At 47.5% G+C, this 14,744-nt stretch overlaps 1 protein-coding gene across 2 annotated transcripts; it reads left to right on the top strand.

Moving 5' to 3' along the window:
- Nucleotides 1–305: 305 nt before the first annotated feature.
- Nucleotides 306–14,744, top strand: LOC105935321 (transmembrane protein 241). Of its 2 annotated transcripts, XM_012875668.3 has the most exons (15): nucleotides 307–547; nucleotides 1,234–1,280; nucleotides 1,361–1,438; nucleotides 1,530–1,611; nucleotides 1,727–1,804; nucleotides 4,074–4,099; nucleotides 5,674–5,725; nucleotides 5,807–5,855; nucleotides 5,950–5,995; nucleotides 13,366–13,401; nucleotides 13,830–13,864; nucleotides 13,944–14,013; nucleotides 14,227–14,320; nucleotides 14,402–14,466; nucleotides 14,577–14,744. In XM_012875668.3, the coding sequence occupies exons 1-15, from the start codon at nucleotides 476–478 to the stop codon at nucleotides 14,638–14,640; spliced, it is 894 nt and encodes a 297-aa protein (XP_012731122.2). In that variant the 5' UTR covers nucleotides 307–475; the 3' UTR covers nucleotides 14,641–14,744. The 2 variants fall into 2 exon arrangements, with proteins under 2 accessions (XP_012731121.2, XP_012731122.2); XM_012875667.3 differs by having other exon boundaries at nucleotides 306–547; nucleotides 5,674–5,855.

The following is a 14,744-nucleotide window of genomic DNA, read 5'->3' as shown; positions in this document are numbered from 1 at the left end:
GCTGAAATACCAGCAGCAAGAGAAAGTAGAAGCAAGATAAACTGAGTTGGATCAAAGTAGACGTTAGCAATAAAACAAATTGATGCAAACACTTTTTTTGGAGGTGCTGTATATTAATTTGTGTTTTTGACTGTGCAATAGTTGTTTTTAAAGAAAAAGGAAAACAATAAACGAACAAAAAGTATGCTGTATATCCCATACGCTGACAGGATAAATGTATCATCTTCCCACAGCCCGAAAGCAAGTATCAAGACACTGTGTATTTAAAACCGGCTCTGCAGGCTGGTGGCAAGCGAGTGAATGATCTATACTATAATAGACGAGCTTTGTTTCTTGAACGTCTCCGGACGCGTCGTCAGTGAGGGAAGTTTCCGAGCCCGAGAAGCAGTTCTGTTTAGGAGAGACGCGACGTTGGATCAAATGTTTGGTTCGCGGTAGAAATCATGTACCTGCTGCAGCGTGCCCGCGGACCACCATGCACTGGAGAAGCCACGTCTCCGGCCTCGCGTTCAGCTTCCTTTTCGTTGCGTCCTGTTTCACGAATAAGGTGAGAAGGGATGGAAGTGTGTGCGCATAAACGCGGCGCTGGTTTCAAGATAAAGAGAGACATTTCTCGACATGCGATGCAAAACGGCAGCCCTGGTGTAGAAACTAAACAAGGCTGGAACAAGGCTCTGCGTGAAGTTGCAACACAAACCAGCAGTTACAGATGTTCACCGTGGTGTGCGCATCCTTACCGGGGCTTTTAGCCACAGAAACGCAGCAGGATTACGCTCTAAAACAATCATCCTAAGCTTTTAACATCTCCAAGAGCTTGGTTCAACACATCCGAACATAAAAAGGAGTAGGACACACCAAACATGAGGATTAGATGAGACAAACATGATCTGCATGGAAAACGCCACGCGTGAAGGGAAACTATAACCCTGCCCATTTTGCTCACTATGAAACACGGCGGTGGCCGCGTCATGCTGTGGGCCTGCCTTTCCTTCAGTTAATGGGAAGGCGGATGGAGTTTAAAAAAAATGCCTTTTTTTTTTTTAAATCTTATTGAAGTCCGTTGAAGGTTGACGTGACAGAGTGTGAATACTTTTGCAAGGCTTTGTAAGTTATTGGTGATAGTTTAATGAAAACAGTAGTCGACCCTCATGATGAATAAAGGCACGACACTGTTCCTCTAATTCCTGCCTATTGGAACGCTGACCTCGACCGCAATACTTTCTGTGTTTGCAGTTTGTCCTCTCCGTGTTGAAATTCACCTACCCAACTTTATTCCAAGGGTGAGTAGCTGAAGAGAAACGGCTTAATGAGCTTTCACCCGACGCCGAGTAACAGAGGCGTTCTCTCCCCCTTCCCCCAGATGGCAGACCCTCATCGGAGCTGTCCTGCTCCTGCTGTCAGCAAAGCTGGGCTGGGTGGAGATGAGTCGCGTCCCCAGGTACTCGTCAGGATAGTCCTCGCCGCCCCTGTCGCGTTTCCCTGCTGTGCAAGAGGCGCGTGAATTTAAAGGGGGTCTGTTTGCCCTGCAGGTCGGCCGCTCTCTCCTGGCTCCCGGGCTCGCTCCTGTTCGTGGGCAACATTTACGCAGGGTCCAGGGCCTTATCGCGCATAGTGAGTCACAGCGTAACACGGTAGAATGAAATGTATTTTACCGTGAAGGTAGTTACCACAAGCAGGTCATGTTGTGCTTATGTTTTTTATTTTTTTCACCACCCTTCCTCTGCAGGACATTCCGTTTTTCTTCACTCTTCAGAATTCCTCCCATGTCGTCACTTACGTAATCGTCCGGCTCTTTCACAGAGAGGTAAGTGCAGTCGCCGCCCCGTGTGATCAGGTCTGGGCAGCACAGCTCTGTTAGAGCAAGAGACTACAGCCCTATATTATATGGTGGCCATGTGTTATCACCATCTATTGTAAAAACCTTTCTTGGTGGGTCCCCAATCAATCTTTTCAACAGTTGAACAATTAAAGCCAACTGCAGTAAAACATATATAACAATAAAATAAACTGCAGTCTTCTTTAAATCACAAACCTGCCACTTTAAACCCTGAATTGTTTTAACTGTCTATTTTACTGTGTAACTGAATTCAACGTCGCCAACCACACGCACGGAAAGAGAACAATGATACAGTTTTCATCAATGTTTTTCTCTTGATTACCAAGATAACTTCTCAATTTTACTGTTTAGAACACGGTTGCTGTAAGAAGAGGAATAAAAATCTTGGTGAAACCCTATACTAACTTTGCGTCAAAAGGTTGCAAAAACATGTTTATCGGTTAATTTTAGTTTTTTACATTTTATTCTTAACAAATAATCAACTTATGACTATTTAGTTGATTAATTTGTTCCATCTGATTAACTGATAACATCCGTTTAGACCAGGCATGTCCAAAGTGCGGCCCAGGGGCCATTTGTGACTCCTGTACTAATTTTGGGTGGCCCCTCTCAACTACATTTCAAGAAAGAGTTGGTCCACCAGCACAGGTGTCTGATTCAGATGGAAGATTTTAGTTTTTAATTAGGATGACAGAAAAGTTAAAATCTTACAATTGAAAATGTTAAGTACAACACAAAGTACCCATCTGTTATTAAACAAACTTTTGACATTCTCTAATTTCATAGTAACATCTAAATTAATTTCATAGTAACATCCAGTGACATTTAATTACTCAAATGCAGACTTTGGTGCATTAACATCTGCTTTGAATTCAGTTATTAAAATTGGCTACTTACACCAAGTGTTCTCAAAGAACAACTGACCCAAATGCTGTTCTTATATTGCTTTTGGATCTAGAAGGATTTACACGTTCCTTTTCTGCAAAAAAAAATAAAATAAAAATCAGACTTAATTTATTTATTGAAAATTAACATAATAATTTTAGCCCATGTACCTAGAAGTTTGGACACCCCTGGCTTTGACCTCGTTTCAGTGTTGTATTGTGGCTGCCATCCAGCAGAGGGCGCTGCCGGTCATTCTAAAGTGGAGCCACGCGGTCAGCCAGTTTATATTTAAAAAACTAAATAAATGTATTGACGGACACAATATGAGGCAGTCCAAACAGAGTGCCAAGAAGATTTGCTGAGTCTGTCAGTGTAGTGTCCAGAGCATGGAGGTGCTACCAGGAGACGTGGAGGAGGCCGTAGGAGGGTAACAACCCTGCAGCGGGACCGCTACCTTCGCCTTTGTGCAAGGAGGAACAGGAGGAGCTCTGCCAGAGTCCTGAAAATGACCTCCAGCAGGCCACAGACGTGCATGTGTCTGCTCAAAGAATCAGAAACGGACTCTATGAAGTTGGCATGAGGGCCCAACGTCCACATGTGGGGGTTATGCTTACAGCCCAACACCATGCAGGACGTTTGGCGTTTGCCAGAGAACACCAAGATTAGCAAAGTGACCACTGGCGCCCTGTGCTCTTCAAAGATTAAAGCAGGTTCACACTGAGCACATGTGAGAACGTTCTGCTGCCTGCAACATCCTCCAGCATGACTGGTCTGGCAGTGGGTCAGTAATGCTGTGGGGTGGCATTTCTTTGGGGTCCGCACAGCCCTCCATGTGTTCGCCAGAGGTAGTCTGACTGCCAGTGGGTAGAGAGAGGAGATCCTCAGACCCATTGTGAGACCATATGCTGGTGTGGTTGGTCCTGGGTTCCTCCATGCAAAACAATGCTAGACCTCACAAAACCTTTTGTTTCTACGTGGGATGTTTCACGAGATTCAGAAATCCAGAATATCATCTCGGGGTTATCTGGATCCCAACAGTTGACAGTCATTCAGAAACCAACATCTGGTTTACTTAAAAAGGACTCAAATCTCCTCATGAAGACAATAACTTACAGGAACATAAAAAAATAGACTTTTGTTTTGGTTTAACAGATTACTCACTGCCTCTTATTGAACTTTGTACCACAGTCTGCAAGTAGTTTCAGTCCTTTTTAAGTGGAAAATTAAAGCCTATGTTAGAACATATCCTGAATATACAGTTTGTGTTTAAACGTGAAACATCTGGAAAAGTGTGGCGCTTCAGTGGAACCTCACATGTAACATGGGCTCTGTGCTCTCTCTTCTCCAACAGAAGACGCAGTGGCTCAAAGTCGGCGGGTAAGCTTTCCGTTCCAGTTACTTGGGTTATAACAATTCTCTAGCTTTTCTGGTTTATTAATCCAAGACCTTGACAGGCCTTCGATTTGAGTAAACACAGCCTTAGATGAACAATGACACATAATGTCATGTCAAAAAAAAAATAGGATGCATGTAGTATAACCCATTTTATAGCATTTGGGCATATTAAATAATGTATTTATTTTCCAATGCCAAGTTATTCAGGTAATATAAGGAAGTAGACAATATTTTATTATATGTTCTGTAAAATGTAATCAAAATTATCGTTGAGTGAGAGTGATCACCATGGTGAGACGTAGCGAGATGACTGAGGCCTTCAGAAAGTAGATTCCAGTGCACAAGATGGTAAAAAAAGTCTCCAAAGACTCTGTAAAACCAGAAAGGCTGCCGGACACTTTGTTCTCTAAGCAAAACACGGAGGCCAGACTGTGGTTTGCCTGAAAGAACGTAGACAAAGATCAGGACTACATGAATCATCTTCTTGGACAGATGAGTGTAAAATTGAACTATTTGGAGACCAGAACAAAAGACACGTTTAAAGGAGCATAGCACAAGTTCCAGAGTTTGTGCACAAGTCTGCCCCCTCTGGCGACAAATTGAAATGATACCAGTGTTGTCCACGTGCATGGCGGAAGAGGAAAAGCATCTGTCGCTGCGACTGCACAGGTCTTGTTAAGAGGCGTGATGTCTTCTGGGGTAAGAAAGCTATAACTATTGAAGTTGGTCCGTGTTTTCTCGCTAATGCATCGATTACAACGGAGTATGAACAAAATAGCCAGGTGAAAGAGAACGTAATTCTATACGGTGGGCGATATTTAACTTCAAAACTTGCAGTATGCACCTTTAACAGGAAATGAACGTCTCTCCAAGCATAGAGGAGGAGGCGTCATGGTTTGGGGATGCTTCATAGCAGGACCCAGCCAGTTAATTGTCATAAATACCTTTCAAAGCAGAGCTGGACCCTGCATCATGACAATCACCCAAAACATAAAATCCACCAAGGACTGGCTGAGAATGAGAACCGGAAAGTCCCGGGCTGAAACAGTCTGAACATGAAGGAAAAGCCCTCAGTCCTCTCCTAGCTGAAAGCATTAGGTGGGCTCTACTTTACTGAGCCTGGTTTTAGAGTCCGGTGGATGGCTACAGCAAGCGTCTCAATAGTTATCACAGCAAAAGGGTGTACGATTAGCTCTTAGGGATGGGGTGTCCCAACCTTTTCTGCATTTAAAATGCACAGTTTTGTTGATTTAATAACAAAGAGAGGCTACCACAGCATAATATGTTGATTTTGGTATTCAGGTGTAACCAAATCCCTTTCTTCTCCAGAGATTAATACACTTTATTAAGATCAGACATGTTTATGTGGACATCTCATCCTAGTTTTTCACAGGACTTTGACGTCTTAAACTGCACCGTCATATTTAACAAAGACTAAACGAAGGCAGCTTCCTCTGGGATCATTTGTAGATAGTTAGAAGAAGCTTTAATACAGTGCAGCTACGATTTAAACTGGTGAATCTCTCCGTCTCTTAACGTCCTCCTCCGTCCTGCAGCCTTTGCCTCCTGCTGCTGCCGGCCGTCTACCTCCCCCTGTGTGACCCTCAGGTAACAGTCGTCCGTAAAGCAGCTGGTGGTCCCATGCCGACGGCGCCTCTTATCCGGTCACTCTCCACGCTTTCTTCACAGTTTGACCACGGCGGCTACCTTTGGGCTCTGTGCCATCTCGCCTGTGTTGGTAATTCTGGCAGCATCCTGACTGATTGTTGGTAGATGTTGTTGACCCGAAGAGACCCCGAACTGTAATCTCTGAATGGTTTATGTGTTTCCAGGTGCATACAGGGTGTTTCAGGTTCACCACAAGTCCCCCAGTCTAAGGTCAGTACACCACGTCATACAGGACAGGAATGAAATGGGACATTAGATGGTCAATCAAATGATGTGCCAAAAGAACATCCAGAGGTTCATACAGAGTCTGGGAAATTGGAGTAATCCTGTCAGGTACTAGTGTGGGAAAACAGAATGACAGAAGTAAGGACAAATGATTGGTTTTAAAGTTTTTTCTAATTTTCCATTTAGTCATGAATCTGTTCACCCATCCCTGAGCAGCCTCTGTAACGTCTCCAGATGTTGGCTTTACAGTGTTTCCACTGGTATGGTGCAGCCAGATGGGAACTAGCTTGGCTAAAGGCACTGGGATAAGCCCGGAGCTTGTTTTAGGACTTTGGTCTCGTAACGATCGTCTGGAATATGAGAAATATTGGACCTTGAAAAAGTGCTTGCCCTTTGGTAGATTTTTTTTTTCCTTTTATGGAGCATTTCAATGTTTTAGGACTTCAGACAAGGACATATCAAAGATAACCTGAGTAATAAAAAGAAACGCAGATTTTAAAAGATAACTTACTGATAGGGGGAAAAAAAGCTAGCCAAACCAACTGTCACCAAAGCTTCTTGGGCCCTGCTTGCCTTCAACCATTTCTGGCCTTGTTGTGCCCCCAGCTCTCAATTGGACTGCAGTCCAGACTTTGACTAGGCCAATCCAAAAGCTTTTTTTTTTTTTTGTCCATCCATCCAGTGGTGGACCAGCTGCTGAGCCTTGGAGCATTTTCCTTTCATGCGCTGGAGCTGAAGGCCACAAACCGATGGCTGAAAATTCTCCTTCAGCATCTTCTGGTATAGAGCAGAATCCATGCTTCCATAAATCATAGCAAGCTGGCCCATTTAGAGAGGCTTTAGCCTTTATGGTGTCACACAGGTTCTATTCAAGTGGGTTTCTTTTCAGCAGTAATCGGGTCTTTGTATGGTGAAACTGAACCCAAAAATGTGTTTAATCAGTTAATTCTGGTTTTAATAATGAAGGCAAATACCTTCTTACTGTTGTTTTTTTTTAGCATTGGGATCAATAGCTTGTTTTGCTAAATAACTACAATCATTATTTAAAATATGTTGGTATTTGCTCAGGTTTTCCTTTTTTTTTTCTGAAACACGTCGAGCAGAAATCTAAAACGGTTAAATAGGTTCTCTTTCATAGCATTCGTTTCGTGTCTCACATTGGGAACGCCTTCAGCGTGACCTCATCAGAAGCTCCTTTTACATTACGCCAGCCAGGATTGGCTGGAAAATAAGCCTGTCAGTGTCAGAGAGGGTAGAGTCCCTCCCCCCCTATATAAGGGGCTGACACTGCACTGACAGTTATTCAAAAACCTCTTCTCGCAACGAGCAGAAGTTCCTGATTAGCTCTCTCTCTGATACTGTCCCGCCTTTTCTTGGAGCCTAGCTTAACTGTCCGTAGATCCACGCGCAAGCTCGATCGCTGGGCGCTTTGCTCTGAGTTGGGTTCGGTATCACGGTGAAGCTATCCTGGTAGAAATACCATTACGCGAGTAGCAATACTCAAAGTCAACTACCGCCTCACGGTTGTAAGTTGATCGGTTCAGAGTAGCAATACTCTCGAGCTACACCCCGGGTGGCCGAAACGCCGTCCCCATCCTAGTCACGCCTGGCTAGCCTAGCTGTCAAAAGCTAATTTTTGTGTAGCCTTACAACGAATCTCCCTGAAATAATGGAGACCGTTAAATCCCCTGCGAAAGCGGAGGTGAGCCCAAAGGGACGGACCTGTCCGTATGGGAATAAAATTTCGAGCTGGGATACCCACCTTTCATGTGTGGTATGTCTGGGTCTGAAACACACCCAGGCAGCCCTCGAGTCCACGGAGGAGTGCTCGCACTGTAGCCGGTTCTCCCTGAAGGTTCTCCGTCGCCGCTTGGCTCGTCAATCAACGATGTCCGCTAACGACCCGGTGATGGCTTCTACAGCATCCGCTCAAGAACCAGCCGACCAGGCTGGTCCTCTTTCCACCGATCCAGAAGCCGGACCAAGCTGGGGAGAAATCCTCGATGCCGTGGACCCACTTCCACAGGGAATGCCCGAGCTCGGTCTCACTTCAAGCCAGCTCGGCTTGCTGCCTGAAGGGGACGAGGAGCTCTCTGACTGGGAGTCGGAGCTGCCCTTCTCGGACAACGATGAGGACTATGACCCATCTCCCGCGCCCCCGGTGCGGGTTGCAAAACCCGCTCCCGTGGGCTCTGGCCAACCTGGTCATGACGGGTCCTCATCGGAGCTGGATTTTGACTTGCACGACGTGTGCAAACGCGCCGCTGCAAAGCTTGAAATCCAGTGGCCAGAGGTCCAATCTGAAGCTCCCCGCTCCCGTTTCGACGGGAAAAGGCTGCCGAAGACCCGCAAAACATCCAGACAGCTCCTACCGATTTTCCCGGAGCTCCTGGAAGAATTGGCCGTCTCCTGGCGCAGCAAGCCATTTAAGGAGAAGCACCCAGTGGCCGGCAGTTCGGTCCTGGATTGCGACGGGATGGAAAATAGCGGCCTCCGCCAAATACCACCCGTCGAGCCGGCCGTCGCCACGCACCTGCACCCGAAGACCTCCATGTCAGCCGGAGGCCCCGCCCTTCCGTCAAGAGCGGACCGCTTTCAGTCGAGCCTGACTGATAAGTCCTACAGGGCAGCCGCGCTCTCAGTCCGCGCTCTGAATGCGTCGTCTCTGCTGATGGCCTATCAAGCAGAGTTGGAAGAGCAAATGACCGCCGCTCCAGACGCTGCGCTTTGGGAGGAGGTGTGCGTCATAACCGATCACTGCCTGCAGCTTCATAAGGTAGCGATCCAGGCGATGGGCAGATCCATGGGACTCATGGTTCTGCAGGAGAGAGCCAGGTGGCTGAACCTCACAACTCTGGCGACTAAGGAGAAGGAGGACCTCCTGGACACACCCATATCACCCCAAGGGCTGTTCGGAGAGGCGGTAACCTCGATGCAAAAGAGGTGGGAGGAGAAGAAAAGGGACGACGAAGCCCTAAAGCTGTGCCTTCCCAGACGCACGTTTGCCACTGGGACTGCGGCCCCTGCCCCCCAGCGCCAGACCTTTGCCCAGGCAGCAGCCCGCTTTCCTCCTGCTTTCAGGATCCCAAAGCTCCCAAAGGCTCATGGAGCTCCGCAAGGCGCGCAGAAGACGCCTGCCCCCAAGGCTCACTGGCAGAAAAAGCCTGAAGGTCCTCGCACAGACCAACCACCCCCCACCTCCACCACGGTGGTGAGGAGGAGGAAGCGACCGGCCTAACACCTGCCTTGGATGGAAAGAGCGAGCAGGGATCGCTCTCCTCCGTGGCTCCGTTCCTGAGCCTGTTCAAAGAGTTCAGCTTGACACAGCGTATGGCCGAGGGGACGTTCCATCCCGCTCATCACGCCAAGAAGTCCAAAGACTCTGTTCAGGGCAGGGGTATCCAGAGCGAACCCCAATTATGTGTCACAAGCACATCTTCATGTTCCGAAGAAATAAATGCTTGCAGACTGGCGCATCCAGGTCTAGAACCAAGGGCGCAGTCAAAAATGTTGAAAAACAAACACAAAATTTCACTTGGGGATCTGGTCCCTTCCTTTTCGGAGGAAGTGAGACGCATCCCCAACGTGAACAGCCCTACGGCGCACCAGACGCCTCGCGCATGCGCAGTGCAGTACGGGGTTGTTTACGACCCTACACCCAAAGAGGGCGCTCTCGGCTCGCTATCAGACTGGCCAGTCAGCCAGCTGACAGTGAAAATCCACCGTTGGGCGAAATGCACAAATTCAGAGTGGGTGTTAAGAACTCTCAGGAGGGGATACAGACTGCAATTCACTGCAGTTCCCCCAGGGTTCAGAGGAATAATTCAGTCACGGGCAGAGGGACAAGCCGCTCGGTTCCTGCAGGACGAGATTTCCTCGTTATTGGAAAAGAGAGCGATACTGCTGGTTCAACCAGAACACAGCAGCGAAGGTTTTTATTCACGTTATTTCCTCGTGCCGAAGAAAGGCGGCCGAGGAATGCGTGCAATTTTAGACCTCAGAGCGTTGAACAAGCATCTGAGAAGATACAAATTCAAGATGCTGACACATGCTTCTCTGCTACGCTTCCTGCGTCCAGGCGATTGGTTTACATCTATCGACCTCAAGGATGCTTATTTTCACATCCCCATTTACCCTCCACACAGAAAATACCTCAGATTTGCTTTTCAAGGGAATTCTTACGAATACCTTGTCCTCCCTTTCGGACTCTCTCTGAGCCCGAGGGTGTTTGTGAAGTGCACAGAGGCAGCGGTGGGTCCGCTCAGGAGGCAGGGAATACGTGTGGCAACTTACATAGACGACTGGCTGATTGCCTCGTCGTCCCACCAGGAAGCCACACAACACACAGCTGTGATAAAACAGCACTTGATGGATCTGGGTTTCAAAATAAACCCGGAAAAGAGTTCTCTGCTGCCCTCTCAGAGAACATCCTTCATAGGTCTCTCTCTGAACTCAATCCATGCCAGAGTAAGCCTAACGGAGGACAGAGTGAAAGCAATGGTCAACTGTTTGTCCATGTTTCAAAGAGGAAACCTGGTATCATTCAGACTCTGCAGAAGACTGTTGGGACTGATAGCCTCAGCATTAGTGGTAATCCCTCTGGGACGTCTCCACATGAGAGGAATCCAGCGATGGGTAGCCTCCCAGGGGTTAAAGCCACATACTCCTCAGCGCAGGCTGAGAGTTACTGCAGCCTGCACAGCAGCGCTGCGCCCATGGCGGAACAGAGATGCACTGACTCAGGGGGTCCCAATGGGAGTTGTGCAGAACAGAAAAGTTGTCACAACAGATGCCTCCTTGTCAGGCTGGGGAGGTATATGCGAACGGCAAATGGTGAATGGAACCTGGGGTCCAAAGATGCAGTCCGAGCACATAAATTACATGGAGCTCATGGCTGTTCACCTAGCATTAAAACATTTTCTTCCCATTCTGAGAGCTCACCATGTGCTGATCAGATCAGACAACACAACAGTGGTGGCTTATATCAACAGGCAGGGGGGGCTAAGATCACTGAGGCTCCACACGCTGGCTCACAAACTAATCATTTGGAGCAGCAGACATTTTCTGTCTCTGAGGGCCACTCATGTCCCGGGAGTGTTGAACTGCGGCGCAGATCTTCTCTCCAGGGGGAATCCCACATATGCAGAGTGGAAGCTCCACCCAGAGGTGGCGAGGATGGTTTGGCAGAGGTTCGGTCAGCCATCCGTGGACCTTTTTGCTTCTCAAGAGAACAATCAGTGTCCCATGTTCTTCTCCCTGCACGATCGGAACCCACCTCTGGGGGTAGATGCACTAGCCCACCCCTGGCCTCGCACTCTGCTGTATGCGTTTCCCCCAATAGCTCTCATCTCACCTACACTAGCCAGGGTACGAGCAGAAGGTCTGACAATGATCCTCATTGCACCCAATTGGCCAGCGAAACATTGGTTAGCAGAGATAACACAGCTCCTCTGGCAGGAGCCATGGCCGCTCCCTGCACGCAGGGATCTGCTGTCTCAGGCACGGGGACAGATTTTTCACCCCCACCCAGAAAGACTGGCTCTATGGGCTTGGCCCGTGAGTGGTTTAACCTACAGTCCGTAGGGCTCCCACAAAATATTATCGAAACGATACAGGATGCTAGAGCTCCTGCAACACGCTCTCTGTACGGGTACAAATGGTTGGTTTTTGAAAAATGGTGCTCGGAAACACAAGAAATACCTTTTCAGTATTCCGTGGCTGTGATTCTAACCTTCCTACAGAACCTGATTGATAAAGGAAAAGCATTTTCCACTATTAAGGTCTATCTAGCAGCAATTTCAGCCTGCCACGTTGGCTTTGAGGGGAGAACTGTCGGCCAACACCCCTTGGTCTGCCGCTTCATGCGGGGAGCTCGCAGAAAGCTCCCTGTTTCCAGACCCATCGCTCCATCGTGGGATCTACCCCTGGTGTTGGATGCTCTCACAACCACACCCTTTGAACCAATGGATCAGGTGGAACTAAAGATAGTAGCTCTAAAAACAGCACTTCTAATGGCACTGGTGTCTGCAAAGCGCGTGGGTGAAATTCACGCTTTATCAGTGCATCCATCTTGCATGAAATTCTCTCCGAACGGGACCAAAGTAGTTTTACTTCCCAACCCAGCTTTTGAGCCTAAAGTGTTGGGGTCATACTCTCCCATTGAGTTGATGGCTTTTCATCCTCCACCTTTTTCATCACAGGAACAAGAGAGGCTACACAGTCTCTGTCCTGTGCGAGCTTTACAGATTTATCTGAAGAGAACAAATCAGGTCAGGAAAAGTGACCAGCTGTTTGTCTCCTGGGCTAAAAATCATTATGGAAAGGCTGTTTCAAAACAGCGGCTTGCGCATTGGATAACTGATGCAATTTCTTTGGCATATAGCTCAAAAGGACATCAGCCTCCAGAGGGCCTGCGTGCCCACTCTACTAGGGGTTTAAGCTCTTCATGGGCTCTACTCAAAGGAGTACCCCTGCAGGAGATTTGTGCTGCAGCAAGCTGGGCATCATCTCACACGTTTACTCGGTTTTACAAACTTGATGTCACAGCTCCATCACTGGCTCATTCAGTTCTAAGTGTGACAACAAGCACTAAGTAAAAAAAAAAAAAAAAAAAAAAAAAAAAAAAAAAAAAAAAAAAGCTATGGAGACAGCAGGCACGTAGTGTGGGATCTGCTGAGCAATACGGGAGTTAGAATATTTTTCGTTCCCAATGTGAGACACGAAACGAATGCCATGAAAGAGAACTTTAGGTTACTTTCGTAACCCCGGTTCTCTGAGTAGCATGAGTGAGTGTCTCACCAAACCACCCTCCTTGCTCTAACGTTGCGAGGAAGAGGTGATTGTTTTTGAATAACTGTCAGTGCAGTGTCAGCCCCTTATATAGGGGGGGAGGGACTCTACCCTCTCTGACACTGACAGGCTTATTTTCCAGCCAATCCTGGCTGGCGTAATGTAAAAGGAGCTTCTGATGAGGTCACGCTGAAGGCGTTCCCAATGTGAGACACTCACTCATGCTACTCAGAGAACCGGGGTTACGAAAGTAACCTAAAGTTCTCATGGCACCACACTTTTCCAAGATGAGATGGTCCAACCCGATGTGTCTGAGCCACAGAACTGTTGTGTCCGGAGGTCATCTCCTTTTCTTTCATTCGCAAACTTCACTTTTATAATCAGGATCGTGAATATGGTCTATTGTTGCCTAAAGATCAGGATTAGGAGACAAAACAGAAAAATCTTAGATTCATAGGGCTGTCAAAGGAATAAATGCTAAAGTGAAATAGTAACTACACATCTGATTTTTTTTATTGTCTGGGAGATGGAAAAATAACATTCTGTGTTTTTTTTACTTATTGTAGTGACATTGAGCAGCATTGCATCAACTACTTGTTCAGGTAAGAATACACCAATCGGAGCCTAGGCACTTATGGCCAAACTTTAAGCCTTAATTTAAATACAATGTGATTTTCCACAACTCTCCAGAGTGTTCAGGTTTAATTAATTTAACAAAGTGACGGAAGATGGGCAGCTTTAGGCCTCTGGCGTCGACCAGCCAACAAAGTGAAGAGAGCAGTGATGGACGTTAGGGCTGATTTATAACAGGGCAGCTACAAGCGTGAAAAGGAACGTTGTACACGTAGAGCGGGAACGAAGCAGGGCTGCATGGGGCAGAGGACGTCTAGTAAATGTGACAATCCTGAATCCTCAAGGGATGCATAAGCTGCTTGATTTGGACCGGAAAGCGTGTCTCCCATAGAAAGGTTGTAAATGTCTCATTTTGAAGCGTCCCCGGATGATAACGGCTGTCCCCGTCTCTGAACAGCGTGCTGCTGCTGGGTCTTGCCGCCCATCCAACAGGTACGAGCGACCCGGTGCAGATGGAGCAGACGTCCCAGTGCGGACTCACCGCTGATGTGCATGTCTTCATCCTCTATAGGTGACTTCACGGCTGCCTTGGAGTTCCCCTCTCTTCAGTCCCACACCTTCCACTGTGGCTGCTGTGCCAGGTGACCGTTTTCCCTGAGAAAAATACTATGAAATGTGTCGGAAAGCAGAACTGCTGTCAGGTGTTGTTCCCCCATGGACTCAAGATGGCGGCGTCTAATGATGACTTGCCAATACTGGATAGAAACGTGAACATTTCTGTCTGCTCTCCCTGCACTTTCACTCCTCCCTGTTTTAACCCGACCTTCAGCGCTGTGCCGGTTGTGTCTCCGCAGTGCTTTGCTGGGCTTTCTGCTACTGCTGGCCACCGCCAGGCTAAAACGCGGCCTGTCCCTTGAGCACTTTAGGGTTTGGCGTTTGCTATCAAAGGTAAACGTCACAAAATGTCAGACACAATGAGCCGCTGCTTTAAGTAAGGAGTGGCTTGATCCTGTTCCGCCTCCCCCCCAGGTCACAGCGGTGGTCCTCTCTCCTTTGGTCTTCCACATGGACGTGAACTCCGCGTCTCTGCTTTGGTAAGAACTCAAATTTCTTGTGAACCGTTCGGATCCGTTTCGGTCTCCCAGCAAGAAAGGGAATCGGGTTTGGACTGCTTCTGTTTTCATGCACTTTTCTCTTTGAACAGTGTGACTGTCAGCCATATCGGAGAATCGCTGCTGTTGTATTTGGACAGAGGATCTCCACCATAAAGGCCAAACCTGCACTTCTTATGAGAGATTGTTTTTCTATTTTACATTTCTTGTCTGTTTTCTGACAATCTGAATGAATAAAGGTCTGTTGTTCATGTCGCTCA

Source organism: Fundulus heteroclitus, chromosome 21 (assembly GCF_011125445.2).
Source record: "Fundulus heteroclitus isolate FHET01 chromosome 21, MU-UCD_Fhet_4.1, whole genome shotgun sequence".
Classification (NCBI taxonomy): domain Eukaryota; kingdom Metazoa; phylum Chordata; class Actinopteri; order Cyprinodontiformes; family Fundulidae; genus Fundulus; species Fundulus heteroclitus.
Note: the sequence above shows the minus strand (reverse complement) of the source record. Positions and strands in the feature narration are given on the sequence as shown.